A 25,571-nucleotide genomic window follows, 5' to 3' on the forward strand; every position below is an offset into this window, starting at 1 on the left:
ATTAAGGGGACATATTAACCATCCTTTTATTTTGAAACATGAACCGGAACAGGCTATGGAGTGTTTTCCGGTTTTGGTCGAGTACCGGTTCTGGATGTCTGGTGCCGGTTCTGGGTTGTAAGCGTGTGGACTAGAACGCAAATAGATCAAAGGTTTTACTCTGGAACGTTATATAAGAACGAAAGACTTCAGTTTTGAGGTACGTATTTCCACCGATGCTAATGCTAACTCGTCAATGCTATCACAGGCTAACACCGTCGTAATAACGCTCATCCTTCAACAGGTAAACATCGTGTGACGTCAGACATCTTGCTGCTGTGACCTCGCAGGTGAGGTGCTGATCTAAAGCGGTCCAGGTGCTTCTCTGCTCGCCCGGGACTCATGCTCGCCGACGAGCTGCACGGGTAACAGGCCGTGGGTTTCCTCCAGGTACTCCCTTGTCAATCAAAACGTCTGTGGCGTGTCTGTAACGTGTGTGTCTGTGACTCCGCCCTCAGACTCTCCTCCAGGATCTCCTCCTCGGCTCATGCTCTCCCACCACCTGACCAGTGATGAGACTCCATCCTCCCTCGCGACTGAAGGTCCAGGTGGTCCAGGTAAGACACCTGTGCTGCTGCTGACGATGATGATGATGGTGGGGTGATGAAGCAAAGGTTGTCGCGCCTCCCCCTCGTGTCTCCTGCAGGAGCGTCTCCCTCCTTCGTTAGCTCCCCTCAGTCCCCGTCTGCTCCAGACTCCTCTGCACCTCCTCTGTCCTGTCAATCCTTCTTTTCTCCTCGTAACGTTCTTCTCCTCACTCCCTCTGTGGCTCCCTCCTTTTTAGCACCTCCTGCCTCCTCCCCCTCGCTCCCCTCTTCTCCTCCTAAAATCTTCTCACATTCACCTCCTTTCACCCTTCCTCCTTCTCTTCTTATCTCTCCTGTTCCTCTCCCTCATTTCATATCTCGTGGCAACATTTTTTCCTCCTCGCTAAGGCCTCCAAACAACATGTCGCCTCTTAATGCGTCTCCTCCACAACCCACACACACCATTTCTCCTCCGCTTCCTACCATGTCGTCTCTTCCTCTAACCGCCATCTCTACTCCTCCTCTTCCTCCTCCATTTCCCACCATATCTCCTCTTCCCACAATTTCTCCTCCGCTTCCTACCATGTCTCCTCTTCCTCCTCCTCTTCCTACCATATCTCCTCCTCCTCTTCCCACCACGTCTCCTCCTCCACTTCCTACCATGTCACCTCCTCCTCCTCCTCCTCCTCCTCTTCCCACCATGTCTCATCCTCCTCTTCCTCCTCTTCCCATTATGTCTCCTCCTCCTCTTCCTACCTTGTCTCCTCCTCCTCTTCCTCTTCCTCCTCTTCCCACCATGTCTCATCCTCCTCTTCATCCTATTCCCACCATATCTCCTGCTCTTCCGACCATGTCTCCTCCCTTACCTCCTCCTCCTATTCCAACCATGTCTCCTCCTATTCCTACAATGTCTCCTCCTTCCGTAACTCCTCCACCTCCTCTTCCTACTACACCTCTTTCACCTTCTCCTCCTAAAATTTATCCTCGACTTCCTTGTCCTTTTTTCACTACATCCCCACATCCTTCTCCTCCCTCTACCATATCTCCTCCTCTTTCTACCATGGCTCCATGTCCTCCTCCATACATCACGTCTCCTCCTGGACTTCCTCAGCCTCTTCCTACCATGTCTCCTTCTCCTCCTCACAGGTCCTCTATCATGCATACTGGTTTTCCTCCTCCTTGTTTTCCTTCTCCTCCTGACATGTCTCCTCCTTCCAACACAAGTCCCCCTATCATGTCTCCTCTTCCTCCTCCCCCCTCAGCCACAACCATCTTTCTTCCTTCACCTCCTTCTGTTTCTCCTCCTGAGACAGTCTCACTCCCTCCTCCTGCTCTGTCACTCCCTTCCTCTCCCCCCTCCGCTGTCAACTCTCTCTCTTCTCCTCCTGAACCCCAATCTCATCCTCTCTCGACTCCTCCTGCTCCCGTCCCTTCTCCCTGTTGCTCCTGCAGTGCTCTCCTACCCCGCCTCCTCTCTGTTCACAGGATGGAGGTGCGACGCCTCCTGCGAGGGGCTTTGTCCTCTCTTAACCGCCGCCTGGACGCTCTGGAGAGAAGGAGCAGGAGGAGAGACTCCTCGCCGTCTGTGAGTGACAGGCCACAGGCAAAGTCTGGGAGGCGCAGGAAAGGGGAGGAGCATGAGAGACAGGACAGGAAACGAAGGAGGAGAGTCGTCGACGCTCCGGCACCATCAGAAGACGAGTCGCCGAGGTTTGTGGGCCGCATGGCAGTCAGTGTGCCAGCAGGGGGCGCCGGAGAGAGGCTCAGACTGCAGGACCTTCAGCTGACAGCTGCCAGGTGTGTGTTTGTGATCAACTCACACTACATGTGTGTGTTGACTTCATGCATGAGTTTACTATTAGTGTGTGTGTTGATTTCACGTGTGTACATGTGTGTGTTGACTACATGCATCAGTTGACTATTAGTGTGTGTGTGTTGATTTCACGTGCATTTTCTCTGCATGTATGTGTGTCGACTACATGATTGTCTGAACAATTATGCGTTAATTACATTTGGGTTTTTTTGAGTTGACTCTGTTATGTGTGTTAATAGTGTGTTGACTACATGTGTTAATATTTGTGTGTCTATTACTATATGTGTGTCTAGATGCCTGTTTGTTGACTTTGTGTGTGTGAAAGTTGAGTACTTGTATGCGAGTTGACTAAATGTGGTTGTTGAGTTGATTTATACGTGTGTTGACTACGTCTGTGTTTTGACTCAAAGTGTGTGAGTTAGTGTGTAAGAGTTATAATGTGTGTTGGTCTCTGTCTGAGCTAGTTGTGTATGTGTGTGTGCCTTACTCGGGGGTGGGTTGATGTATGTGTGTGTATAAGTGTAACTGTGTGTACTTATCTATCTTGATTCTATTTCTCCTCAGCCTCTCTCCTTCCCAGAATGCATTGCGCTCTCTGGAGTTTGTCCACGGGCGACTGACCAGTGGTCACCTGACCACATCGATATCGTCCAATCACATCACAGTCTCTCGACTCCTGGACAGCTCTTTCGTCGCCCCCGTGTGGCGACTTTCTGCGGCCTCCGTGGAGACGCTGATGTCGGTGAGGGGCGGAGCCTGTGGTCACCCCGAGCGCGTCCTCAAGGACTGGACGGCTCCTCCGAGTCTGGCCTCCGACCACAGGTGAGGCGGGTCACCTGTCTAGACTCGGTGCGTTTCTCACCGGCTGCCGTTTCCACAGCTACGTGCTGCAGCAGCTGACGTTCAACTCCTGCCGTGACGAGACGCCAACGCTCGACTCGTCCTCCGCCTGTCAGAGTCCGACACGACCGCCGCACAAGCTGCGAGCCAATCAGAGCTTTCGTAGACGCCCCCTGCCCCTCCCTCCTCCGCTCGTCCCAGACAGCCAATCGGCCGCCTCCTCCGAGTTTGTGGACAGAAAAGTGGTGGGTGTCGGTTGTGGTTGTGCAACGAGATCCAGTTTGTTAACATGAACTCTTTTCTTCCCAGAGATGCAAACAAGTTTCACAGATTAGGATTCGCCGCTCGTCGCCGCGTGAGACGCACCTGACACCGATGGGTCTGCCCAAGACCAAACGGTCAGAAAACACAGACACAGCAAAACAAAACAGACACAAAATTAAAGGGCAACTAATGTGAAGCTCAACTCTCCTGACTCACTCACAAATGTTGAAGTCTTCCTCTCCAAGAGGCAGTAACTCCCTAATCATGACCATGTTTTGAACTTATTACTTTAAAAGTTATCCCACATCTGAAATCTGGGCGAAGAAGAGGGTACGAGAGCGGAGTCCATTATGGCGTAATAATGGCTTCACTCCTCCTCCAGCCAGCGGTAATCACGCCCCGTTTTGTTTATACAACGAGTACATTGGAGGGGGAGACTTCCGGGAATGATGACACGCGATGACAAACCTTGATGTTTGACCAATCACAGCATAGTGAGCTTAGTTTTCAGTGGGCGGGGCTTAAGATAATTTTCTAATGTAAATATTTCATTGAAAAGAGAGTTTTGTACAAACAAACACATACTGATGGGTACAATGAGAATAAGAACAAACATGATTTCAGACTCACCAAGAAGAACTTCAGTCTGGAGGAGATTTACACCAACAAGAACTTCAACCACAGCGCCCCCTGCAGGCCTCTAGAGACCATCTTCGAGGAGCCGCGAGAGAAGGACGGCTCACTGCTGCTCATCGGTCAGCAGCGGCGGCGCAGAGTCCTGCTCTTCCCTGACTTCACGCTGCCCAGGAAGAGGAGGCGGGCCTCAGGTGGGTCACCCCCTTCCTCCCCCTGGTGAAGTCACTCAGTGTCGATGTGTGTTTCAGGGGCGGGGCTTGTTGTCGGCGGCTTGTCCAGGAAGCGAGTGACGGCCCGACGGCACCGCTCGGCCGTGGACTCGGTGGATCTGGACGTGATGCTGGTGGAGCGACTGAGCGAGCTCGAGGACTTCCTGCTGCGACACGGCCTGTCATGTGACTGACGTCATCCACTGATCTCGCGTCACCAGAGTCGGTCGGTCGGAGTCGGCCCGCGAGCCCCGGTCCAGACCGACAACTTCATCCACCTTCACGGACTCGACTCGTGGAGGAACGACGTCCGTGCGAGACTCGAGTCTCTGCTGCTCTCAACATGAACAGTTGTGTTGTTGACCTCTGAAGTAAACACTTGTGTTTCTGGTCTACTTTTGTGTTGTTCTCTTGATGGGATTTAATAAGCTACGACGATATGAAGGCGACTCCAGCAACCATTTTAACAATAACTATTAATAACTGGTAAACAAAACAAGTCAGTCAAGGATAATGATGACAAACTATAAGTAAATACTAATAAAAACAAGTTGTAAAGTAGTAGATTAATCTAAGTGGTTTATATAATTAATAATCTATAATTTAATTATTATACATTTTAGTTTAACTTACTAATGGGTATATAAAAGATAATATTGTTAGATAAAATGTAATATTTGGAAAATAACTCTTCGCTTCAGCTCATGAGAATGTTTATGATGATGACTGAAGTTTGACTCGTATAAGCAGCTCTATTATCTTTAATGTTCGAATATGAACGTCTTCATGAACATAACTTCATCGATGACTCGGTCATCACAGGTAATGTCTGAAGAGTTTCCCTGACAGTCGTCTCGCGTACATGACGTAAGATTACGTCATAGACCTGCAGTTCACTCTGGATCTGAAAAAAAAAAACATAATATCGTGTAATTGAAAAACATTTATTTTGTATTCATCGTTGTAATGTTTACGGACTCTACACACCTTTATGTTGAAAAATGTGTTCTTAAAAAGAAAAACAACGGAAAGCGTCACTTCCGTCCAGTCAAGATGGCGGCGTCCTTACGGAGGCTTCGTGGAGCTGCGTCCAGGTGAGTGTCTTGTTATGTATCTATAACTGACGACTTAAAGACTGAACGACATGTAGTACTGGTGACATGTAGTACTGGTGACATGTAGTACTGATGACATGCGGTACTGATGACATGCAGTACTGATGATATGCAGTGAAAATGAAATGAAGTACTGATGACGTGTTGTATAGATAAAGGGTCCCTGACCCCCGGGCCGCGGCCCGGTACAGATCCGTGGGTCATTAGGTACCGGACCGCAGAGAAAGGAGACTACATTTCTATAATCTCTGCTTTTTAAAATTACCCGAGACGCGATGTATTATTTTGAAAAGTTACCGGATTCTCTTCTCGCATCTGGCTCATATGTCAGCGGTGTTACGGTGAGTAAACCATGCTTCAACTTTATCCTCGTTTCATGGTGCATCGGTATTTTACCTGTATCATTTTATTTTGAAGGTTTAATGTTTACACGTTACCATAGCGACCAGAGAACATGCGGAAGAGCATTATAATACAACGAAGGAATACTTTCTTGTTATGTTTTTGGAGTGATGTACGCTGTAAATACAGTTGTAAAAGAGTTCACAGTGGGTTCAGGTGTATTGTTATTATATTTAACATACCATCAACAGTTTTACTCTGGTCATATCATGTTTATATTTATCCGCCACACGCTGCTTCGCTCCAGTCGCACCGGCATTTTCCAGCCGCTATCTTGGTCCGGACACTTCCTACGTGGTGACGTCACACGTTGAAAACGCTAACGTCTTTAAAAAAATGTTTTGATTAGTGAAAATAACTTCAATTTTGCGATTGAAGGACACTTTCTACAAAATATTTCACATTTTTATTCAATGTTTTATATGTTGTTTTAACTCATTAAAAAACTTTGGAAGTGACGTTAGCGCTTGTGAGTGTTAAACCAGTCCGTGGAGCCAAAAAGGTTCGGGACCCAAGTTGGTATAGATGACATGTAGTACTGATGACATGTAGTACTGATGACGTGTAGTACTGATGCCATGAAGTACAGATGACGTGTAGTACGATTGAGATGAAATACTGACATCATGAAGCATAAATGACAAAGTATGAACTACATATAATACGGTTTTCATGACGCACTGCTGACATGCCTTATTGACGACTTGAAGTATGAATGATATGAAGTACTGATGACATGAAGTACTGAGGACATCAGGTACTTAAAACATGAAGAACTGATGACATGTAGTACTGACGACATAAAGTATTGACTGCAAGAAGTACTGATTACATGTAGTACTGACGACATGAAGTACTGATGACATGAAGTACAGATTACATGAAGTACTGAAGACATAAAATACTGATGACATGAGGTACCAACTACATAAAGTACGAGTGACATGAAGTACTGAAGGCATGAAGTACTGATGACATGAAGTACTGAAGACATGAAGTACTGAAGACATGAAATACTGATGACATGAGGTACTGACTACATGAAGTACTTAACACATTAAGTACTGAGGACATCAGGTACTTAAAACATGAAGAACTGATGACATGTAGTAATGACGGCATGAGGAACTGATGACATGAAGTACTGAAGACATGAAGTACTGACGGCTCGAAGTACAGACGGCATGAAGTACTGATGAAATGAGGTACTGACTACATAAAGTACTGAGGACATGTAGTACTGATGACATGTAGTACTGACGACTTAAGGAACTTAAGGAATGAAGTACTGATGACATTTAGTACTGAAGATATGTAGTACTGACGACATTAAGTACTTATGGCATGACGTACTGATGTCATGAAGTACTGACGACATGTAGTACTGACGACATGAAGTACTGACGACATGTAGTACTGACGACATGAAGTACTGATGACATGAAGTACTTATGACATGAAGTACTGATGACATGAAGTACTTATTGACAAAAAAAATGTTGATTTATTTAGATGTATTTAATGTGTGGTAATAGAAATACACGGAAAACAAATTATTATATAACAACTTGTGTATGTTAGTGTGTACAAACACAAAAAAATATCACATGTTAAAATACATGTATTCGTAACTTGATGCTTCTACACAGCTGTACACTGACAAAATAACTGTCATTAAGTTCTAAAACAAACTGGTTCTTGTGTTTCCACTTCACAGTTGTTACTTTATACATGGAGTCAAATATTAACTTGAATGTGTCTTCTTCCTTTTCCATGTTTCTATGACTCTTTTCTTTTGTCAGATGAGAAATTAAAACTTTGAGTATCTTGTAATATGAATATTTATAACATGAAGTATTATTACATTCATTATAAATACTATGAATATTAATGACACAAAGTACTTTTTATTGCAGGATTTTTCTTCCTAAACGACTCTTTACATCCGGTAATATTTTGAACTTCGCCTTCTCTTTGTCCGTCTTCCTCATCCTCGTCTCTCTTCCTCATCCTCGTCTCTCTTCCTCATCCTTGTCTCTCTTCCTCATCCTCGTCTCTCTTCCTCATCCTCGTCTCACCTCCTCATCCTCGTCTCTCTTCCTCATCCTCGTCTCTCTTCCTCATCCTTGTCTCTCTTCCTCATCCTCGTCTCTCTTCCTCATCCTCGTCTCACCTCCTCATCCTCATCTGTCTTCCTCATCCTCGTCCCTCTTCCTCATCCTCGTCTCTCTTCCTCATCCTCGTCTCTCTTCCTCATCCTCGCCTCTCTTCCTCATCCTCATCTGTCTTCCTCATCCTCGTCCCTCTTCCTCATCCTCGTCTCTCTTCCTCATCCTCGTCTCTCTTCCTCATCCTCGTCTCACCTCCTTATCCTCGTCTCACTTCCTCATCCTCATCTGTCTTCCTCATCCTCGTCCCTCTTCCTCATCCTCGTCTCTCTTCCTCATCCTCGTCTCTCTTCCTCATCCTCATCTGTCTTCCTCATCCTCGCCCCTCTTACTCATCCTCGTTTCTCTTCCTCATCCTCATCTGTCTTCCTCATCCTCGTCCCTCTTCCTCATCCTCGTCTCTCTTCCTCATCCTCGCCTCTCTTCCTCATCCTCATCTGTCTTCCTCATCCTCGTCCCTCTTCCTCATCCTCGTCTCTCTTCCTCATCCTCGTCTCTCTTCCTCGTCTCACCTCCTCATCCTCGTCTCACTTCCTCATCCTCGTCCGTCTTCCTCATCCTCGTCTCACCTCCTCATCCTCGTTTCTCTTCCTCATCCTTGTCTCACTTCCTAATAATCTTCTTCTCAAATGCTTCTTCTACTTTTTCAGGTCGTGGTTTACTGCCACGTCATCGGGCGGTCCCCCTACTTTTTGTATCAGGTGGAGGTTATCTTGGGTACCAGCACTTCAGGAGGAGGGGCCAGGATGAAGATGCTCCTCCCGCTCTCGCCTCACCCATGCAGGTCCGAGTCAAGCTATTGTCCAAGTACAGTACATCTGAGTGGGTGATGATCTTAACTCTTCTCCTCCTCAGGTGGAACTCTACCGCTCCTTCCCGACACGCGTCATCTCTCGAGCCTGGGGTCACCTGAATGGAGTAGATCTACCGACCTGGCTGAGGAGACCCCTCTACTCCCTTTATATCTGGACCTTTGGAGTCAACATGCAGGTATAATGATGGTGAAGATGATGATGATGATGATGATGGAGATGTGATGATATTGATGATGTCACAGGAAGCTGCAGTGGAAGATCTTCATCACTACAAGAATTTGGGGGAGTTTTTCCGCCGCAGACTGAAAGATTCCGTGCGGCCGGTCTGCTCCGCCTCCTCCCTGGTGAGAAGTTTATCGCTTCAGAACACGGTGTAACACGATTGGCTGACCGCTGCGATGATGTCACTCAGGTGTCTCCGGCCGACGGCAGGATCCTTCACTTTGGCCGAGTCCAGAACTCGGAGGTGGAGCAGGTGAAGGGGGTCACCTACAGTCTGGAAAGTTTCTTGGGTCCACAGGAGGGCTGCAAAGGTGAGACCTTGAGTGTTGCCATGACAACAAGCAGGTTTTACCAACTCCTCCCCCTCCACAGACTCCGCCTCCATCAGAGATGCACTCGTGACGTCTCCAGCAAACGACTTGTTCCACGTGGTGGTCTACCTGGCGCCGGGCGACTACCACTGCTTCCACTCCCCAGTTGACTGGCAGGTGGTGCAGCGCCGCCATTTTCCAGGTGAGGTTTTTATATTTTATTTTAAATATAAGGTTTTTAAATTTTATATCTATTTTAGATATACCTTTGTTTTTTTTTAAATAATTATTTCAGATATGAGGTTGTTGTAGTTTTTTATATATTCATTTTATAAATTAGGTTTTCTTCATTTTTTATATATATATATATTTTTTTTTCTATACAAGGTTTTTAGATATTTTTACGTTCAATATTAGGTTTTTGGATTTTTAGATATAAGGTTTTTTTATTTTCTTATTTAAGATATTAGGTTATTTGATTTTTTTCAGATCTTAGTGTTTCTTTATTTTATTTTCTATTTAAGATAAAAGGGGTTTTTTTGTTTTTTTTCATTTATATATTATGTTTTCTTAATTTTATTTTAATGTTTTCATTTTTTCATATTAAATATCAGGTTTTTTTATATATAATTTTTAGATACAAGGTTTTCATATTTTTAATTATTTAAAATATTTAGATTTTTAATTTATTGTAGATATTAGGTTTATTTATTTATTTGTGTATATATATATATTTGATATATTTGTGCCGTTTGTCTTCAGGGTGTTTGATGTCGGTGAATCCAGGCGTCGCTCACCGGGTCAAAGATCTTTTCTGCCTGAACGAGCGTGTCTTGCTCAGCGGTCAGTGGCAGCACGGCTTCTTCTCTCTCACGGCAGTCGGAGCCACGAACGTCGGATCCATCCGGGTCTACTTTGACGAGGTGCGTTGTGAGCTCCGGCAAGGAAAGGAACTTGTGTACTTGAGCGCTATATAAAAACAAATGACTTACTAACATGTTTGTGCGTCAGGAGCTGCGCACCAACGCGCCGGGCTACAGCCGGGGGTCCTTCTGCGACAACAGGTACCCCTGTGCGAGCGAGCAGCAGCAGGCGGCGGTGGAGGGCGTGGCTCTGCAGCGCGGCGAGCCGGTGGGCGAGTTCAACCTGGGCTCCACAATAGTCCTTCTGTTCGAGGCGCCCAAGAACTTTGACTTCCACCTCACCCCTGGACAGGTCATCAGGATGGGGGAGGGGCTGGGGAGCCTCTGATGCCCCGCCCCTCTGATCATGTGACAAGTGTGTGTGATCCGACGTTCACACACCAGTTTGTAATCATGCAACACAACATCTGTCATGTCTCTCTGCTCATCAAGTGACTTTTACGATCACTTCCTGTTGGAAGTTGAAGACTTTTCTCCGGACTGTCCGAACTTACACAAGTGTGACTCGCTTCCTGTTGCCTTCTGAACTGAAAGTGTACTTTTGTTTGTGTACATGAAACACTCGCACTTGTCGATGCATTTTATTGATTTTCCACATTAAACGACGATCAGCAGGAGAACCAATCCCTGACTGGCCAGTGATCTGGCTCCGCCCACTTACAGAAGACCTTGACTATAAAAAATATTTAAACGACAACAGAACCAGCAAAGGATTCTGGTCCATTAAGGCTTCGGGGTCAGTAAGGCCAGAGCAGAATAACCTTATATAATAACATTAATGGTGAAGCTAACAGTGCTAGCAGCTAACACGTAAATCAACAGCAGTGATTGGTCACTTCAGATTGAACAGACGTAAACAACAACAGCTACCGATCACTCCTGACTGGGATTAGCCACGATACAAAAAAGTGCTAACAGGCTAATGACAGTGCTCTGTAATGTCCACGACCACTGCCTTCCGCCAGCTGAACAGGAAGTAGCCCATGCCGGCGCCGACCGCCACAGCGATGCAGAGGTAGCCGTTGTAGGTCATGAAGATGAGCATCAGGAAGTAGCTGACCACCACCTGGACGATGTGGAGCAGAGTCTGGACCAAGTGGGAGACGCTTATCATCCGCTGCCTGCGACAACAAAAGAGCCGCGTCATACAGATGTTGACGTCGCTTTGATGACATCAGGCAGTTTCTGAATGATGGAGGAGGCGTGAATCTGTGATACTGTAGTAACAATTTTATATGTGTAGTATTGTCGAGTACTTGGCTCTGGTGTTGTAGTATTTACAGACCACATGACTCTTGACAAAGTTGTAACTGCTTTCATTTGTTTTCAAACCAAAATATGTCCAAACATCAGCTGAAAAAGCTGCTGGAGGCACTGTATCCTCTCGTCCTCAGTCATCGCTGGGATCACATGGGATGATATTGTAGCTTTAGCTGCGGAGGATGTAATGACTGCTGCTGTGGCCTGAAGTTTTATCCATCACAAAAATGAGCAAACAGCGTAAATATTTTTGAATTAATTGTAAATGAAAAAAAAAAAAAACACGTATTCAAATCATGTTTCATTTGTATCATAGTCAATAAAGTGTATAAAATAAAATGAAAATTAATTTAGAATTTATATGCAAATATTCACAGCATTTGTTCATCTTTGTGTTCCAATTAAACTTCTGGCCACTAGATCCTTAGAATTAGAACACAGAGAGATTCCATCAATGAATTAATTTAGTTTCACTTAAACTTACAGCCGCTAGATGGCGGCAGACATTACGTTCTTATCAGCAAAAGAAACAATGAGATACCGGTGACGGCTGAGGACGAGAGGATACAGTCGACTCCAGCAGCTTTTAAAGCTGATGTTTGGACATAGTTTGATATCAAAACAAATTAAATCAGTTACGACTTCATCAAGAGTCATGTGGTCTGTAAATACTGCAACATTAGAGTCAAGTACTCAACAATACTACACATATATCCTTAATACTACAGTATCACAATATATCGTAAATATTGTGTCGTTGCCCCTGTATCTATGACGAATTGTATCGCTAGATTCTTGCCATTACACATCACTACTGGTGTTCCAGGACAACATACCCGACAGTCTTGTGGGTCTCCATCAGAACCGTGCCATCAGAACCGGGCAGGGGCATGGAGTTGTAGCGCACGTTGACCTGACTACGCCGCAGCAAGAACTCCCTCCCGATCTTCAGGCCCTCGTACAAGATGGCGAGCAGAAACACACCGATGCACGCCGCCACCATCTCTGTGGACCAGCAGCAGCAGCAACATGAGGCTCCTGAGCAGAACCGGGGCGGTGGACTCAAGGGTTGGACTCACCTCCGGGAGAGTTGATGACCAGTCCCTTGAAGAGCAGCTCTACGTTGGTGTACGCGAAGTTGAAGGTCATGGCCTAGGGTTCAGTGACAACACAGTTAGCGTTCTAGCTTCATTTTGGAACTTCATCCCGCCGCCTTACCATTCCCATGTGTCCCTCGTGTCCTCCTCCGTGTCCTCCTTCATTTCCTCCGTGGTCATGACCGCCGCTGGTGGGTGCGGCGGCGGTGGGATGGTGGTGCTGGTGACCGGAATGATCCATCTCCATGTCTGACAATGTTGAGGTCATCATTAAATTCATTATCATCATCATCTTCATCTTCATCTATAACATCCTCGTCATCGTCGTCAAACACGTGTTTGAATAACAAAGTTATCCTCCGGTAACCATAGTAACGGTGCAGCATCACTGTCCGGGTTGATCTGTAATACAATTGGTTCCACTGCCCTCAGGTGCCAGCGGGCAGCAGGGGCCAATCAGAGCCGACCCAATTGGATTAAAGCCTCAGTGACCTTAGAAGAGAACTCATGTCGCCCCGGGCGGTTCTGGTAAACATAGAGTGACATGTTGCAGAGCTGAGGAGAAAAAAAAAAGTCCAGTCCAAAGGTTCTGACTGGTTCTGGTTTCCACAGATTAAAGCCGAGAGTTCGGTTGTAAAATATCCTGGACCTGGAAACACCTGATCTAGAGGGTGATGTGGTGCAAGTCAACCATCGACCCCGAACTTGACGGTCCTGTCGGCGGACGTGAATCCTCGGTTCCGTTTTTCTACCGTCATCAGCACAAAATAAATCTGTGCTGTGTTCAAAATACGTGCAATAAACGTGTTTTGATTCGGATTCTCTCAGGCACAGAATTTCACCAAGAAAATCGAGAGTTCAGTCTCAGTGACGTCACAGAAGCGACAACCTGCTCTCAGAAGTCAAAAGTTGATCAGATCTTTTCTCTTTTACTTCTCAGCGTCGGAACCAAACCATTTCCCTGACCCGAGGTCGCGTCTAAACCTTCGGGTCCGGTTCTGACCCTCAAACAACAGTTTCGTGCGAAAGTGACTGACCTGGTCAGCTGACGAAGGGTGTCTCTGAGAGTCTGCCTGCAGCCCCTGAAATCACGACGAACAACAAGAAGTGCAGAAGTTTTCTCTGAGCTGAGAACGACCCCGAGCTGCGTCTACTTCCGGCCCAGTTACGTCAGCGTGACAGGCAACAGCGAATCAGCGAGAGAGCTGTGACTCGGGGGCGGGGCTTAGCCCGGGCCACGTCAGCGGTATGTTTTTAATATTTAAAGTCGTACACAAGTGACGCGACCGCAAAATCAAACACACTCTCTCTCTCACACACACACACACACACTCACAAATAAACTCAGGTGTGACCCTGAAGTCGACCCCCTGTCTAGAGATTTACTCTGTGACGGATTAAGTGGCGGAACAAGAGCCGGTTCTGTGACAAATAAACGAGTAAAACCACTAATAAACTTTTTCACACAGACGTTTTTCACGTTGACATTTGAAGTATGCAGCAAAGTCCATGTCATGACACTTAAAACCGAGTTTGGCGAGTCATAAATGACGCCATTCTGTACTTCAATAGTTGTAAAAAAAAAAGTCGTGCTAAAGTTTTAAAAAAGTTGTGTAAGGAATTTGCAATTTAAATAGGTTCACATATTGTGAGGTAACTTATGATTTTTAAACAAATAAATACATTATTTATCAAACTGTTAATAAAGTAAAATAAAATATTAAATAATGCATATTTTGCAGTAACTTGCATAATTCATATTTTTACTTTTTACATGCGAAAAAAAAACATGAAAACGTGAAAACATGTTTTCTTCACACATAGAGACGTAAAGAAATAAAATATGAAGACATATGGCGTGTCCATGGAGACACGAGACGTGACCAGGGAGACATGGACAAGAAGTTCATGGAGACACGAGACGTGACCAGGGAGACATGGACAAGAAGTTCATGGAGACACGTGAAGTGACCAGGGAGACATGGACAAGAAGTTCATGGAGACACGTGAAGTGACCAGGGAGACATGGACAAGAAGTTCATGGAGGCACGTGAAGTGAGCAGGGAGACATGGACAAGAAGTTCATGGAGATACGTGAAGTGAGCAGGGAGACATGGACAAGAAGTTCATGGAGATACGTGAAGTGAGCAGGGAGACATGGACAAGAAGTTCATGGAGGCACGTGAAGTGAGCAGGGAGACATGGACAAGAAGTTCATGGAGATACATGAAGTGAGCAGGGAGACATGGACAAGAAGTTCATGGAGATATGTGAAGTGACCAGGGAGACATGGACAAGAAGTTCATGGAGACACGAGACGTGACCAGGGAGACATGGACAAGAAGTTCATGGTGACAAGAGACGTGACCAGGGAGACATGGACAAGAAGTTCATGGAGACATGTGAAGTGACCAGGGAGACACGGACAAGAAGTTCATGGAGATACGTGAAGTGACCAGGGAGACATGGACAAGAAGTTCATGGAGATACGTGAAGTGAGCAGGGAGACATGGACAAGAAGTTCATGGAGATACGTAAAGTGACCAGGGAGACATGGACAAGAAGTTCATGTAGACACGAGACGTGACCAGGGAGACATGGACAAGAAGTTCATGGAGACAAGAGACGTGACCAGGAGGACATGGACAAGAAGTTCATGGAGACATGTGAAGTGACCAGGGAGACACGGACAAGAAGTTCATGGAGATACGTGAAGTGACCAGGGAGACATGGACAAGAAGTTCATGGAGACAAGAGACGTGACCAGGGAGACATGGACAAGAAGTTCATGGAGACATGTGAAGTGACCAGGGAGACACGGACAAGAAGTTCATGGAGACATGTGAAGTGACCAGGGAGACATGGACAAGAAGTTCATGGAGACATGTGAAGTGAGCAGGGAGACATGGACAAGAAGTTCATGGAGACATGGACAAGAAGTTCATGGAGACATGGACAAGAAGTTCATGTATCTCATGACACTGAGACACTGATTGTATCTCAGCTGGTGATGTCATCAGCACTGATACCACAGGTGAGGGTTCACGAGGATACAGTTGAAAGTTCTTGTGTCACGTGACAACATCTCTTGACCATGCACACGTAACTGAGCTGGGACCTGTAGCGAGAGGCAGGATGAACATGTGAGGAAAATTCATAAAAAAACAAACATTTTCTTTTGTGTCAGGTCAAGGTCAAGGACAAGGTCGAGATAGTTCATTGACAATCCTGCAACAAGGTAACACATACAGAGGGTTGAAATGACAAAGTCCAACTTTACACACAAAAAGCATGAGCATTAGAGAGAAAACTAAAATTAAGTATATCGAGTATACTGTATATACTTCAGTGCTGCAGGAAGAAGGGATTCCATCACTCTTTCAACCCACTAGGTTATTTAATTTAACATGTATTGTGTTAGTGTTAAACACTTATTCCCCTCTACTTCTGTGGTGTGCCTGTGTATTGTTAGTTACTCTTTCAGTGCCAGTCCTGTGAGCACAACAAAGGAATATGTCGAGGTGTCAGTACAGAATAAAAAAAATCAAATAAAATAAGACACAAAAGAAGCAGTAGAAAAAAAGAACCAAGTAGAGCCATTCTGCGGCACCAGATTTATTGTGGTTGATATATTTGTATGTATTATTGTGTTTATTTTAATATCATTGCTATTATTTGTATTTTTATATTTAATATATTTTGACTATAATGTGAGTGTATGTTTAATCTTGTTTGTGAATTGCTGTAACAACTCACATTTCCACACTGTGGGAAGATTAATCATGTATCTTGTTATCTTATCTTTGAAAGGTCTTAACTGAACGTAAAAATATCACAGATAAAGAGAAGAGAGAACACAGTGGTGGGGGGGGGGGGGGGTGTAAGTGGATTATGTGTATGCACGAGGGTTCAAGGTCTAGAGTTAAGGTTGGCAGAAGACTGAAGAGGTAGAGCCTGGTGGATGAAGGGGTTCTTAAGTCGGCTGGTACAGACCCAGTATTCTTCCCCTGATGGCCTCAGACCGAACTCCGTACGCTTCTATGACAATCATGATAGTGATTTTTGTGGATAATCAAACCCCAGATAGCTTTGAGTTACTGAGAGATATTTTACTGCTCCAGGATATAAACCCTTGCACAGCAGCACGCAGTCATGTGACCCGTGTTCTGTGATGTGTTCCTGTCAGGAAACTGAAAGCACAACTTCCGCGCATCAAGCGATTTCTTGAAAAACCCGTTGCACTTCCAGTTCCATTCACCACGGAATGTTTGTTCGTGCAAACACTGATGCAACATAAGTCGTTGACAAATAATTACTACATGAATACAACCTTTAAATCTCCTGCTTATCAAAGGTCAGGACGAAGGGGCAGCAGCCCGAGCACAGGGGTCCAGACCTGTCCTTCTTCAGCTCTTCACAAACGGCTCATTTGTACGTGAGAAATATTAACTGAAGCAGCAAAGAAATAGTTAATATAATTGCTTCTATTTTCAGTACCGTCTGAAGGGGTTTAGTTTTGAGAAAAGATGGCATTTTCTCTGAAGTCACATTAGCCTGACACTCTTGACACGTCAAGATGCTCATTACTGTTAAGTTTACTTGGAAAATGAAACCTCTAAACTAGTGAAAAGTAGTGAAACACAAACCCTAGATAATTTATTTTTACGTGTCGTTTCAGAAACGCGACGACATCAGTTGACACAGGAACACTTTATTCTCATAATTTTCATCACAACAGCAGGTCACATGATCACGTCTCAATTTGGTCAACGAGGAAGTAAACAGCCAATAAATACAAAGACAAACAATTACAACATCTGGACCTCCGGGGGGGTTGAGATCGCCTGGCGTCCGTCTCAGCCAGCCACGCGGTAGTTGGCGTGGAACTCTGGCTTAATTTCGCACACGCGGCTCAGCAGGTCGCCCAGTACCGCCTCCTTGTTGCCATGGTAACTCTTTTGGATCCGTCCCATCCTCTCCACCGTGTCACGATCCACCTCCACGGCGCTGTTGCCGTGAGAGCCGAGGGCCTGCACGTACACACACACACACACACACGTGAGACTCTGACTCAACACACACACACACACGCGCACACGCCTCGCGACCTACCGCCGCCTCCTTGGTCTTGAACTCTTTGTCCCTTTGAAGTCGATATTGTTCGATCTCAGCTTGAGCTTCTTCTTTGGCCTGCTTCAGGCGCCGGTTCTTCCCTGGAAAAAAAACACACCAAACGTCACGTGATCTCATCTCCCCGCCCTCTCACACACACACACATCATGTGACTTAATCATCTCTCACCCCCCCTTCAAACACACAGTGATAAACAAACACAAATACACACAATCCAACCGTCACTTGATCTTATCATCTTCAAAACGCAAGTTCTTAATGTTTATTTACGTATTTCTGGTCATTTCACTCAATGACAAGTTGTTGATGAATGACAGAAATGGGTCAGACTGACCCGGATGATGGACAGGCGTATTTGGTTCTGCGACGGTCAAGTAAAAACAGAACTAGTAGCGTTCAGAATAAACACACAACTTCCTCAAACCACGACTGTTTAGCTTCGTTTAGCAGCCGCTGTCGCCATCATAACCACCATCATCCTCGGTAACCTTCCTCTCTCAGGCTAGCACACGCTAGCACGGGCCTGGTCCGTGACTTCGGTACTCACGTTTGCGGGCTTCGGTCACCTTGTCCGCGGCTCTCTTCTCGGCCTGCAGCAGCTGCTGGATCCCCTGAGACTGACTTGCCATGTTGTTGACGCGAGACTGAGAAGAAGCTGCAGCTGAAACCCGAGGATCGTTCTTCTTCTTCTGGGGCTCACGGTCAGCTGACTCGACGTCACTCTGCAGCACACCACGTGACCCGAGTCACGAGCCGCTCTCGCTACGCGCTCGGTTCACCTGCGCCACCTGTCGGCCTGGAGTGCGAGTGCAGGGCTAAAATATAATTATACGTTTGGATTAAAATTGTGTTTATATTTTCAATTTGAATGGTTTGCGTGTTGCAGTGGATAAGAAGACTTTATGCTGACAATCAAGCCTTGGTTTTTGAGGCATTTCTTCCATTTTTAGAGGCCTTCAATTTTTCTAACATTTTAGATTCAGAAATTACATTATTTCTTTGATTCACTTTTTGTCCACTCCGACGTGAACTAACTTTATTTTTTAAATTGTATTTATATTTTCCAATTGATTTGCTAAATTGTGAAAAAAAAGAAAAGGTAGGTAGGTAGGTAGGTAAAATTGTTTTTTTCCAATAGCCAGCAATATTTCATAAACAATAACAAATAATACATAAAAAATAAAAGAAGAAGAAGAACATAAAGAGGAAGAACAAGATGAAGATGATGATGATGATGATACAATCTAAGTCTAAAGATAAAGACAAAGAACATAGGTCAAAGAAAAACAACAAAGTCAAAGGATACAAAGACTAACATAGAACAGAACATCCAGATACTCTCACTCAAAAAAAAAAGAAGATATAATGAACCAGTACACCAGCCTTTCAGTATAGTAAATAAATAATGAAATTAAAACAATCTTGTATACTCAGTGTATATTTATTAAATAAAAACAACCATAAGAGCCTTTAAAAAAAAAAAGAAAACTGCATCCATACATGTCCAGATCCAGCATCCTTCCAGAACAGCAGAGGCTGGTCTTTAACGTTTTAAAAACATTTTCTTGACAGTAAATTAGTTTTTTGTCATGGATCAGATGAGTGTTCATGAAATAAATCATAAATAGAGATGAGATGTTTGTCTCAGAAAAAACTCAAAGTGTTGTTGTCCTATTCATAGCCCTGGTAATCCAGATTTGGTGAACTTGAAAACTGTGTATCTGGGTCAATGTTGCCTTTGAAAAAACTGGAGTACAAGTAAGAAGGATAACCTGGTGCTGGAGAGCAAAAGCAAAATGGAGACATTTTTTGAACTGTCCGTCCATGTTTATAAACTCTTCTTCACTCGGACTCTCAATCATTTCATCTTCACTCAGACTTTTTATTTCATGTGTCCACTGAGTGTCTGTGCAGCATCTGCTACATTTGTTGTTAGTAAACTTGGATAAGCTCCTCCCACTCTGCAGGAGGCCACACCCCATTTTCCTCTACGTTACTAGGCGACGACTTCCAGTCCCACATTTTCACTGGAACGTTCCAGGTGGCGCCGTAGTTGGCCATCACGTAGTCGAGCGTCTGGCACGGGACTCGGACCTTCAACTCCAGCAGTTGTGCCCAGCAGAGGGAGAACTTGGGGAACACGTATCTGCGAGGACGACCAGGTCACGACTTGTTTAACTCGTCAAATCAATCGCCGAACTCACTTGAACTTCCGGCCGCTCTTGGCCTGTGTGCCTCCGTTCCACCAGAGGTCGCCGTCCTCGTAGAAGAAAAAGATGTCCAGCTTGACGTGGTCGTGCAGGAAGGAGAGTTCCAGGCTGTCCTTAACCTGCAGGACAAAAAACAAATATCCATAAATAATCCATAAATAAAGTGCGTTACTATTATTATTATACAATAGAGACGTGTCATTTGTGTATATAATATTTATTATTATTTTATGTATTAAAGTGTTATGTATTTAATGACATTTTATTTGATTAATACCTTATAATTTTCATTATTAGGAGTGTCAACAGGTTGGACAGGTTGATCAGGAGGGCTGGCTCTGTGGTTGGAATGAAGCTGGACTCACTGGTGACAGTTGCTGAGAGGAGATCATTGAACAAACTACTGTCCATCATGGATGATGACAGTCATCCTCTGAGCACTGTCATCAGTGAGCAGAGAAGCAGAATGAGTGCACGAATGCTTCTACCCAGGTGCAAAACAAATAGACTCAGGGACTCATTCATCCCTCGGGCTATTAAATTGTACAATTCTGAGTTCAGGGGCAGGAGTGGAGTGAAAGTATCTGGATGTTCTGTTATATGTTAGTCTTTGTATCCTTTGTCTTTGTTGTTTTTCTTTGACCTATGTTCTTTATCTTTATCTTTAGACTTAGATTGTGTCATCTTGTTCTTTATCTTTATGTTCTTCTTCTTATTTTATTTTTTAGGTATTATTTTCTATTGTTTATGAAAAATTGCTGGCTATTGGAAAAAAAACAATTTCCTGAAGGAGACCCCCTGAGGGATCATTAAAGTTTTACCTTACCTTAACTTACTTACATTATTATTATTTTATTTTTATGTTTTTTAATACATGAATGTTGAATCTTTTTTGTGAACTTTCTGTGGAACTACTTAAAATTCTCCAATGTGGGACGAACAAAGGAATGCCTTATCTTATCTTGTGACACAGTGACAACATTAAAACATGATGAGATGGAAGTCCCAAACAAACCTTCCCAAACTTGTGTTTGAGCGACAGCCCGGCATCCAGGAGCTCCTTCATGATGTCATCACGATAGTCCCGGACCATAATTCCGATGTCCACATCTCGACTGTACGAGATGACGCCGCACTGCCTGAACCAGCCTGCGTGAGAGAACAACCATTGGCGGCACTTCCAGCTAGTTAGCACGGTAGCTAGTTAGCATCTTACCGAGACACGTGCCGCTGCTGATCCAGAACGGGACGTTCATTCGGTCCAATGTTCTCGACGCAAGACGCAGCAGCGACATGACTTTACGCCGGAAGTCAAGGGCTTCAGATGTTGTGTCTTCAGGGTAACTCTGCCGAAGAGAACATTATTTTCCATTAAGTCGACCAAACACCTGGATCCTTCTACTAAACTTTATGTAAATGACAAAAGCAGCATTGTTCAGGAAATTACATTTCAGAAATTTCTGTGTTTGTTTATTCAATTTTTTTCTATTGAAAAAATATTGTTTTCTCTCCGATTTTCTGTGAAAATCAACTTTTCATAATTTCGGTAAAATTTCTTTGTGTTCAGTTGTCGCTAACTGTGTTTTTCTGGTATTTTTTCCATTTTCAGAGGCTAAAATTCTGCAGATTTTTTCTCAAACCTTTTAGATTTTCAGGCTATTTCACACTTCAGAAAATCCAATTTTAGAAAAGCAGGTAAAAGAAGTTGTGTTCACTTTTCCGCTGGGTCCTGACCTTTGGTCTCAGCAGCTTTTCCCCCTTTTTTAAAGACTTGAGGCATTTTTTCAAATTTCTTTTTGGGACGTAATAAAATCAATTTATTGCTGTCACATGGGGATTTGGTTTTGTGGCATTTTTTCTAATCTCTTTAATTTTTGAGGGAGTTTTCAAACTTTTTCTTATCAAGTATTGAGTTTTGACTATGATCTTTTCAGATGAATACATGAATAGCTTCCGAGGCCCAGGTGAGAGCATGAGTTTGATGTCGATTTAATTTAAAGGAACATTTTAAATTGACGTCGAAAAAATTTAATTAAAAGAAAAAACAGAAAGAAAAAACAGACAAATGAACAAACAAATTAATAATTTGCAGTCAATAAATGTTTAAATGAACAACTGGATTTTACTTTTATAATTTATTATTTATCTTAAGTCTTAGGTTTATTTATCTTAAGTCAGCCAGGTCAATCAAGATCCCATAGGTCAGATATAAAGATCAAAGTAAAGCTGCCTAGTGTCCCCTTTCTGTCCGATATGTTCGCAATTTTGCGTTGATTTGTTGCAGATGAATGAGTTTTTATTTTGAACTTCTGAATAACATAACTCTTGTTAAGATGTCACCGTTTAGATTTGGGCCGCACTCAATTTATCTTTTTTTAAACGTGGCCCTTCTCTGAAAAGAAATAAAAATGGGAAAAAAGTGTATACTGTCCAAGTCATCAAGTTTTTGTTTCCTCTAATGTGTCTTATCTGACATTATACCAGATTATAAGAATGTTTCACATTGTTCTAGACATTCGTCAGAGGTCAAAAGGTCATAGGTGATAACATAAGAGCAGTGAAAGTCAGAACAGGAATGGTTTTAGGTCACTGTTTTATATGCTATCAAAGATGGCGAGAGGGTCAGTGTGCTCCTGTTTTTGTGGTTTGAAAACAGGGTCTAACCTGCAGGAAGTTGCGGGCGTCATGGTAACGGCACTCCAGAAATCGCGAGTGATTTCTCCGGTACAGGAAGTCAGAAATGTTCTCGGGGACTCGAAGGTCCATACCATCCACGACTGTCAGTATCATCTTCGGCCTGTAGGGGGCAGCAAAACGCAACTTAAGAAACCAACAATTAAAATAAACACGTGTGAAGTCACGGCGGTCCCAGGCCCACCTGTCGTAGGCGCCGGCGTGGCGTCCGTAGTCCAGGAGCTTGAACGGGGCGAAGCTCCGGTCCTCGTCAGCATCGAGGCGGAGCTCTGAGTGCCAGAGAAAGTCCCCGCTTCGTTGGTACAGGAAGACCACCTGAAACATCCCAGATGTTTGTGAGGCATCCCCCGTAGGAGGCGCTAAACATCATCGGCACGAGACTCACCTGGATGATGCAACCGTGGAGACGCAGCAGCAGGTAGAAGGGGATTTTCTGTGAGGACATCGTGTCCAGTCCCACCAACCGGGGGTCTTCTCCTCGCAGCTCCAACACTTCAAAGCCAGACTGTTTAGCCACCAACAGGAGGCGGGGCTACATGGACGTCTGTCAGGTGAGGTCGGCTTAAGAACGTACATGATAACGGCTCACCTCGTACTTCCATTGGCTGGCCAGCAGCCCGAACGATGTGATTGGCCGACTGCATAGGAAACTGCAGTGTGACTGTGAACGCAAAGCATCCCTGGAGAGGAGCGTCAGCGCCGCCGTGTCAGCGAGGAACAAGGGGAGACCAAAGCGACGCGATAACGCCAGAAACTTCTTGAGGACTTTCTGTTGCACACACACAAACTATGTTAACAACAACAACAACAACAACAGTCAAGTCAACCACAGTGGTCGTCTGGTCCAGGTTATGACTGTTGTTGACTTATCAACTATTGTCGACCCTAATGGTCACTATGTTAACAACTGTTGTTATGGCGACCATATCAGCAGCTACGCCAAAAACAGTTAATTAACCACAACAGTAATTATATCAACAACAGTTATATGTTTACATTGACAGTTGCTACATCAATACCAGTTGTTACATAAACTACAACAGTCATTGTAAGTCGTCATGTCGACAAGAGTCGTTACAATGGCAAGTCATCAAGTTGTGTACAGTCGTCCCATTGTCACTTGTTTTGATTGTTTAAGCGCTTTGTGACCCTGGTCTTGAAAAGCGCTATATAAATAAATATAACTTACTTACTTACTTACTTCTACAACAGTCGTCACATCTTTGTTAATGGTTGTTACGCCAACACCAGTTGTTACATAAATTAAACCAGTTGTTGTAATCAGTCATGTCGACAACAGTTGTCACAATGACAAGTCGTGTACAGTCGTCATATCATTTACAGTTGTCATGTCTACAGCAATCGTCACAATGACAAGTCGTGTACAGTCGTCACATCATCTAAAGTTGTCATGTCAACAACAGTCGTCACAATGACAAGTCGTGTACAGTCGTCACATCGTCTACAGTTGTCATGTCAACAATAGTCGTCACAATGACAAGCTGTGTACAGTCGTCACATCATCTAAAGTTGTCATGTCACCAACAGTCTTCACAATGACAAGTCGTGTACAGTCGTCACATCATCTAAAGTTGTCACGTCAACAACAGTCGTCACAATGACAAGTCGTCTACGGTTGTTATGTCTACAGCACTCCTCACATCTTTGTTAATGGTTGTTATGCCAACAACAGCCGTTACATAAACTACAACAGTTGTTGTGTGTCATGTCGATAACAGTTAGCACGTAGACAAGTCGTCAACAGTCGTCACATTGACAAGTCGTGTACAGTCGTCATGTCAACAAAAGTAATCGGCACCAAAACAACAGGCGTTACACCGATAACAATCGCCATGCCAACGACAGCGATTCCCCGGCAACAATCGTTAAGCCGACAACAAACATTAGGTCGACAACAATCATCACATCAACGGTTGTTGGAAGGTTTTCAGTGTTTGAAGTTTCAACACAATCTGTTACGGTGACTCTAAAACACATTTAGATGATATAAAGACAATTGGTTTGTTCCTATGAACTCAAAACCTAAATAAACCAACTTTCCTTAGTGTTGGTCATTGAAAACTACTTCACTAAACATTTTTTTATGTAAATTGACAAAGGCTGCAATGATGCTACAGAAGGTCACGGTTCATGAACGAAGAAGAACAGAACATTTGACAAGGGAGTGAAAAGGGATTGTTTTGGTTGTTGACTCTGCAGGAGATGGTCTTGTCAGAACCAAAAGAGGACACAAACAAAGTGTCTTTGCTGTCAAAGAAGATCCTATTAGGACTTATTATGATTTTTTTTTAAAGATTATGCACAGAGTCAAGCATTGTGTCAGTGAGCAGAGAACCTGAAAACAAACACAACTGTGTTTGAGAGTAAACGTTTAAATGAACTAGATTAAAAACCGTTTCATCCTGCAATCCACATGTTTACGTATCAATGTGGTGCAGGTGATATTCATGCAAAAGCAGCGGTTTATTGTTCATATTATTATTATTATTATTATTGTTGTGCTGGACTCACCAACTGGATGTTGCTGGAGGTCACGTGACTCGGGAGGTCAGAAGGAGCAGGCTTAAGAAGAAAAGACCATTTTATTATTTTTTACTGACAAGTTCAGACGTGGACATGTGAGCGACTGGGAGACTTCACTCACTGCATTGACGTAGATTCTGTAGTAGAAGACCTGGATGAGCAGGAAGACGCAGCTGAAAACAACCAGTAGCGTCAACACTGACGTCGCAGTCAAGCGAGACATCCAGACAGGTGTCTGTCACATGACGTCATCACCGTATAAACAGGCGGACACAAGGAACAGAACAACAGACTCGAGGAACCAGACCAAGGTACCGTCTCTAGTATCCGAGCCAAAATCTTCTTCGTT

The 25,571-nt window shown here is 44.2% G+C and overlaps 5 protein-coding genes across 7 annotated transcripts; 2 read left to right on the forward strand and 3 right to left on the reverse strand.

Moving 5' to 3' along the window:
• The first annotated feature begins 65 nt into the window (after nucleotides 1–65).
• On the forward strand, nucleotides 66–4,723 carry LOC148079297 (uncharacterized). 2 transcript variants are annotated; one of them, XM_087790795.1, is made up of 9 exons: nucleotides 66–199; nucleotides 284–429; nucleotides 498–596; nucleotides 686–2,363; nucleotides 2,944–3,201; nucleotides 3,260–3,464; nucleotides 3,529–3,617; nucleotides 4,108–4,310; nucleotides 4,368–4,723. In XM_087790795.1, exons 3-9 carry the CDS (start codon nucleotides 527–529, stop codon nucleotides 4,520–4,522), a joined length of 2,658 nt encoding a protein of 885 aa, XP_087646921.1. In that variant the 5' UTR covers nucleotides 66–199; nucleotides 284–429; nucleotides 498–526; the 3' UTR covers nucleotides 4,523–4,723. The 2 variants fall into 2 exon arrangements, with proteins under 2 accessions (XP_087646921.1, XP_087646922.1); XM_087790796.1 differs by having other exon boundaries at nucleotides 2,052–2,363.
• Nucleotides 4,724–5,374: 651 nt separating this feature from the next.
• On the forward strand, nucleotides 5,375–10,857 carry pisd (phosphatidylserine decarboxylase). 2 transcript variants are annotated; one of them, XM_087790797.1, is made up of 9 exons: nucleotides 5,375–5,422; nucleotides 7,762–7,793; nucleotides 8,664–8,797; nucleotides 8,869–9,003; nucleotides 9,071–9,172; nucleotides 9,241–9,361; nucleotides 9,423–9,563; nucleotides 10,124–10,284; nucleotides 10,373–10,857. In XM_087790797.1, the coding sequence occupies exons 1-9, from the start codon at nucleotides 5,382–5,384 to the stop codon at nucleotides 10,610–10,612; spliced, it is 1,107 nt and encodes a 368-aa protein (XP_087646923.1). In that variant the 5' UTR covers nucleotides 5,375–5,381; the 3' UTR covers nucleotides 10,613–10,857. The 2 variants fall into 2 exon arrangements, with proteins under 2 accessions (XP_087646923.1, XP_087646924.1); XM_087790798.1 differs by lacking the exon at nucleotides 5,375–5,422 and adding an exon at nucleotides 5,534–5,784.
• On the reverse strand, nucleotides 10,850–13,817 carry slc31a1 (solute carrier family 31 member 1). Its single transcript, XM_087790799.1, has 5 exons — nucleotides 13,679–13,817; nucleotides 12,763–12,890; nucleotides 12,624–12,696; nucleotides 12,381–12,549; nucleotides 10,850–11,405 (listed from the first exon to the last, which is right to left on the reverse strand). Exons 2-5 carry the CDS (start codon nucleotides 12,886–12,888, stop codon nucleotides 11,204–11,206), a joined length of 570 nt encoding a protein of 189 aa, XP_087646925.1. The 5' UTR covers nucleotides 12,889–12,890; nucleotides 13,679–13,817; the 3' UTR covers nucleotides 10,850–11,203.
• Nucleotides 13,818–17,332: 3,515 nt separating this feature from the next.
• Nucleotides 17,333–18,487, reverse strand: atp6v1g1 (ATPase H+ transporting V1 subunit G1). Its single transcript, XM_087792448.1, has 3 exons — nucleotides 18,322–18,487; nucleotides 17,754–17,854; nucleotides 17,333–17,671 (listed from the first exon to the last, which is right to left on the reverse strand). The coding sequence occupies exons 1-3, from the start codon at nucleotides 18,401–18,403 to the stop codon at nucleotides 17,498–17,500; spliced, it is 357 nt and encodes a 118-aa protein (XP_087648574.1). The 5' UTR covers nucleotides 18,404–18,487; the 3' UTR covers nucleotides 17,333–17,497.
• A 416-nt stretch (nucleotides 18,488–18,903) lies between these two features.
• Nucleotides 18,904–25,558, reverse strand: fktn (fukutin). The gene is made up of 10 exons (XM_087790801.1): nucleotides 25,344–25,558; nucleotides 25,211–25,261; nucleotides 23,268–23,447; nucleotides 23,064–23,210; nucleotides 22,863–22,993; nucleotides 22,649–22,781; nucleotides 21,201–21,330; nucleotides 21,000–21,133; nucleotides 19,979–20,103; nucleotides 18,904–19,920 (listed from the first exon to the last, which is right to left on the reverse strand). Exons 1-10 carry the CDS (start codon nucleotides 25,443–25,445, stop codon nucleotides 19,707–19,709), a joined length of 1,347 nt encoding a protein of 448 aa, XP_087646927.1. The 5' UTR covers nucleotides 25,446–25,558; the 3' UTR covers nucleotides 18,904–19,706.
• Nucleotides 25,559–25,571: the final 13 nt, after the last annotated feature.

Source organism: Callionymus lyra, chromosome 5 (genome assembly GCF_982586985.1).
Source record: "Callionymus lyra chromosome 5, fCalLyr1.hap1.1, whole genome shotgun sequence".
NCBI classification, from domain to species: domain Eukaryota; kingdom Metazoa; phylum Chordata; class Actinopteri; order Syngnathiformes; family Callionymidae; genus Callionymus; species Callionymus lyra.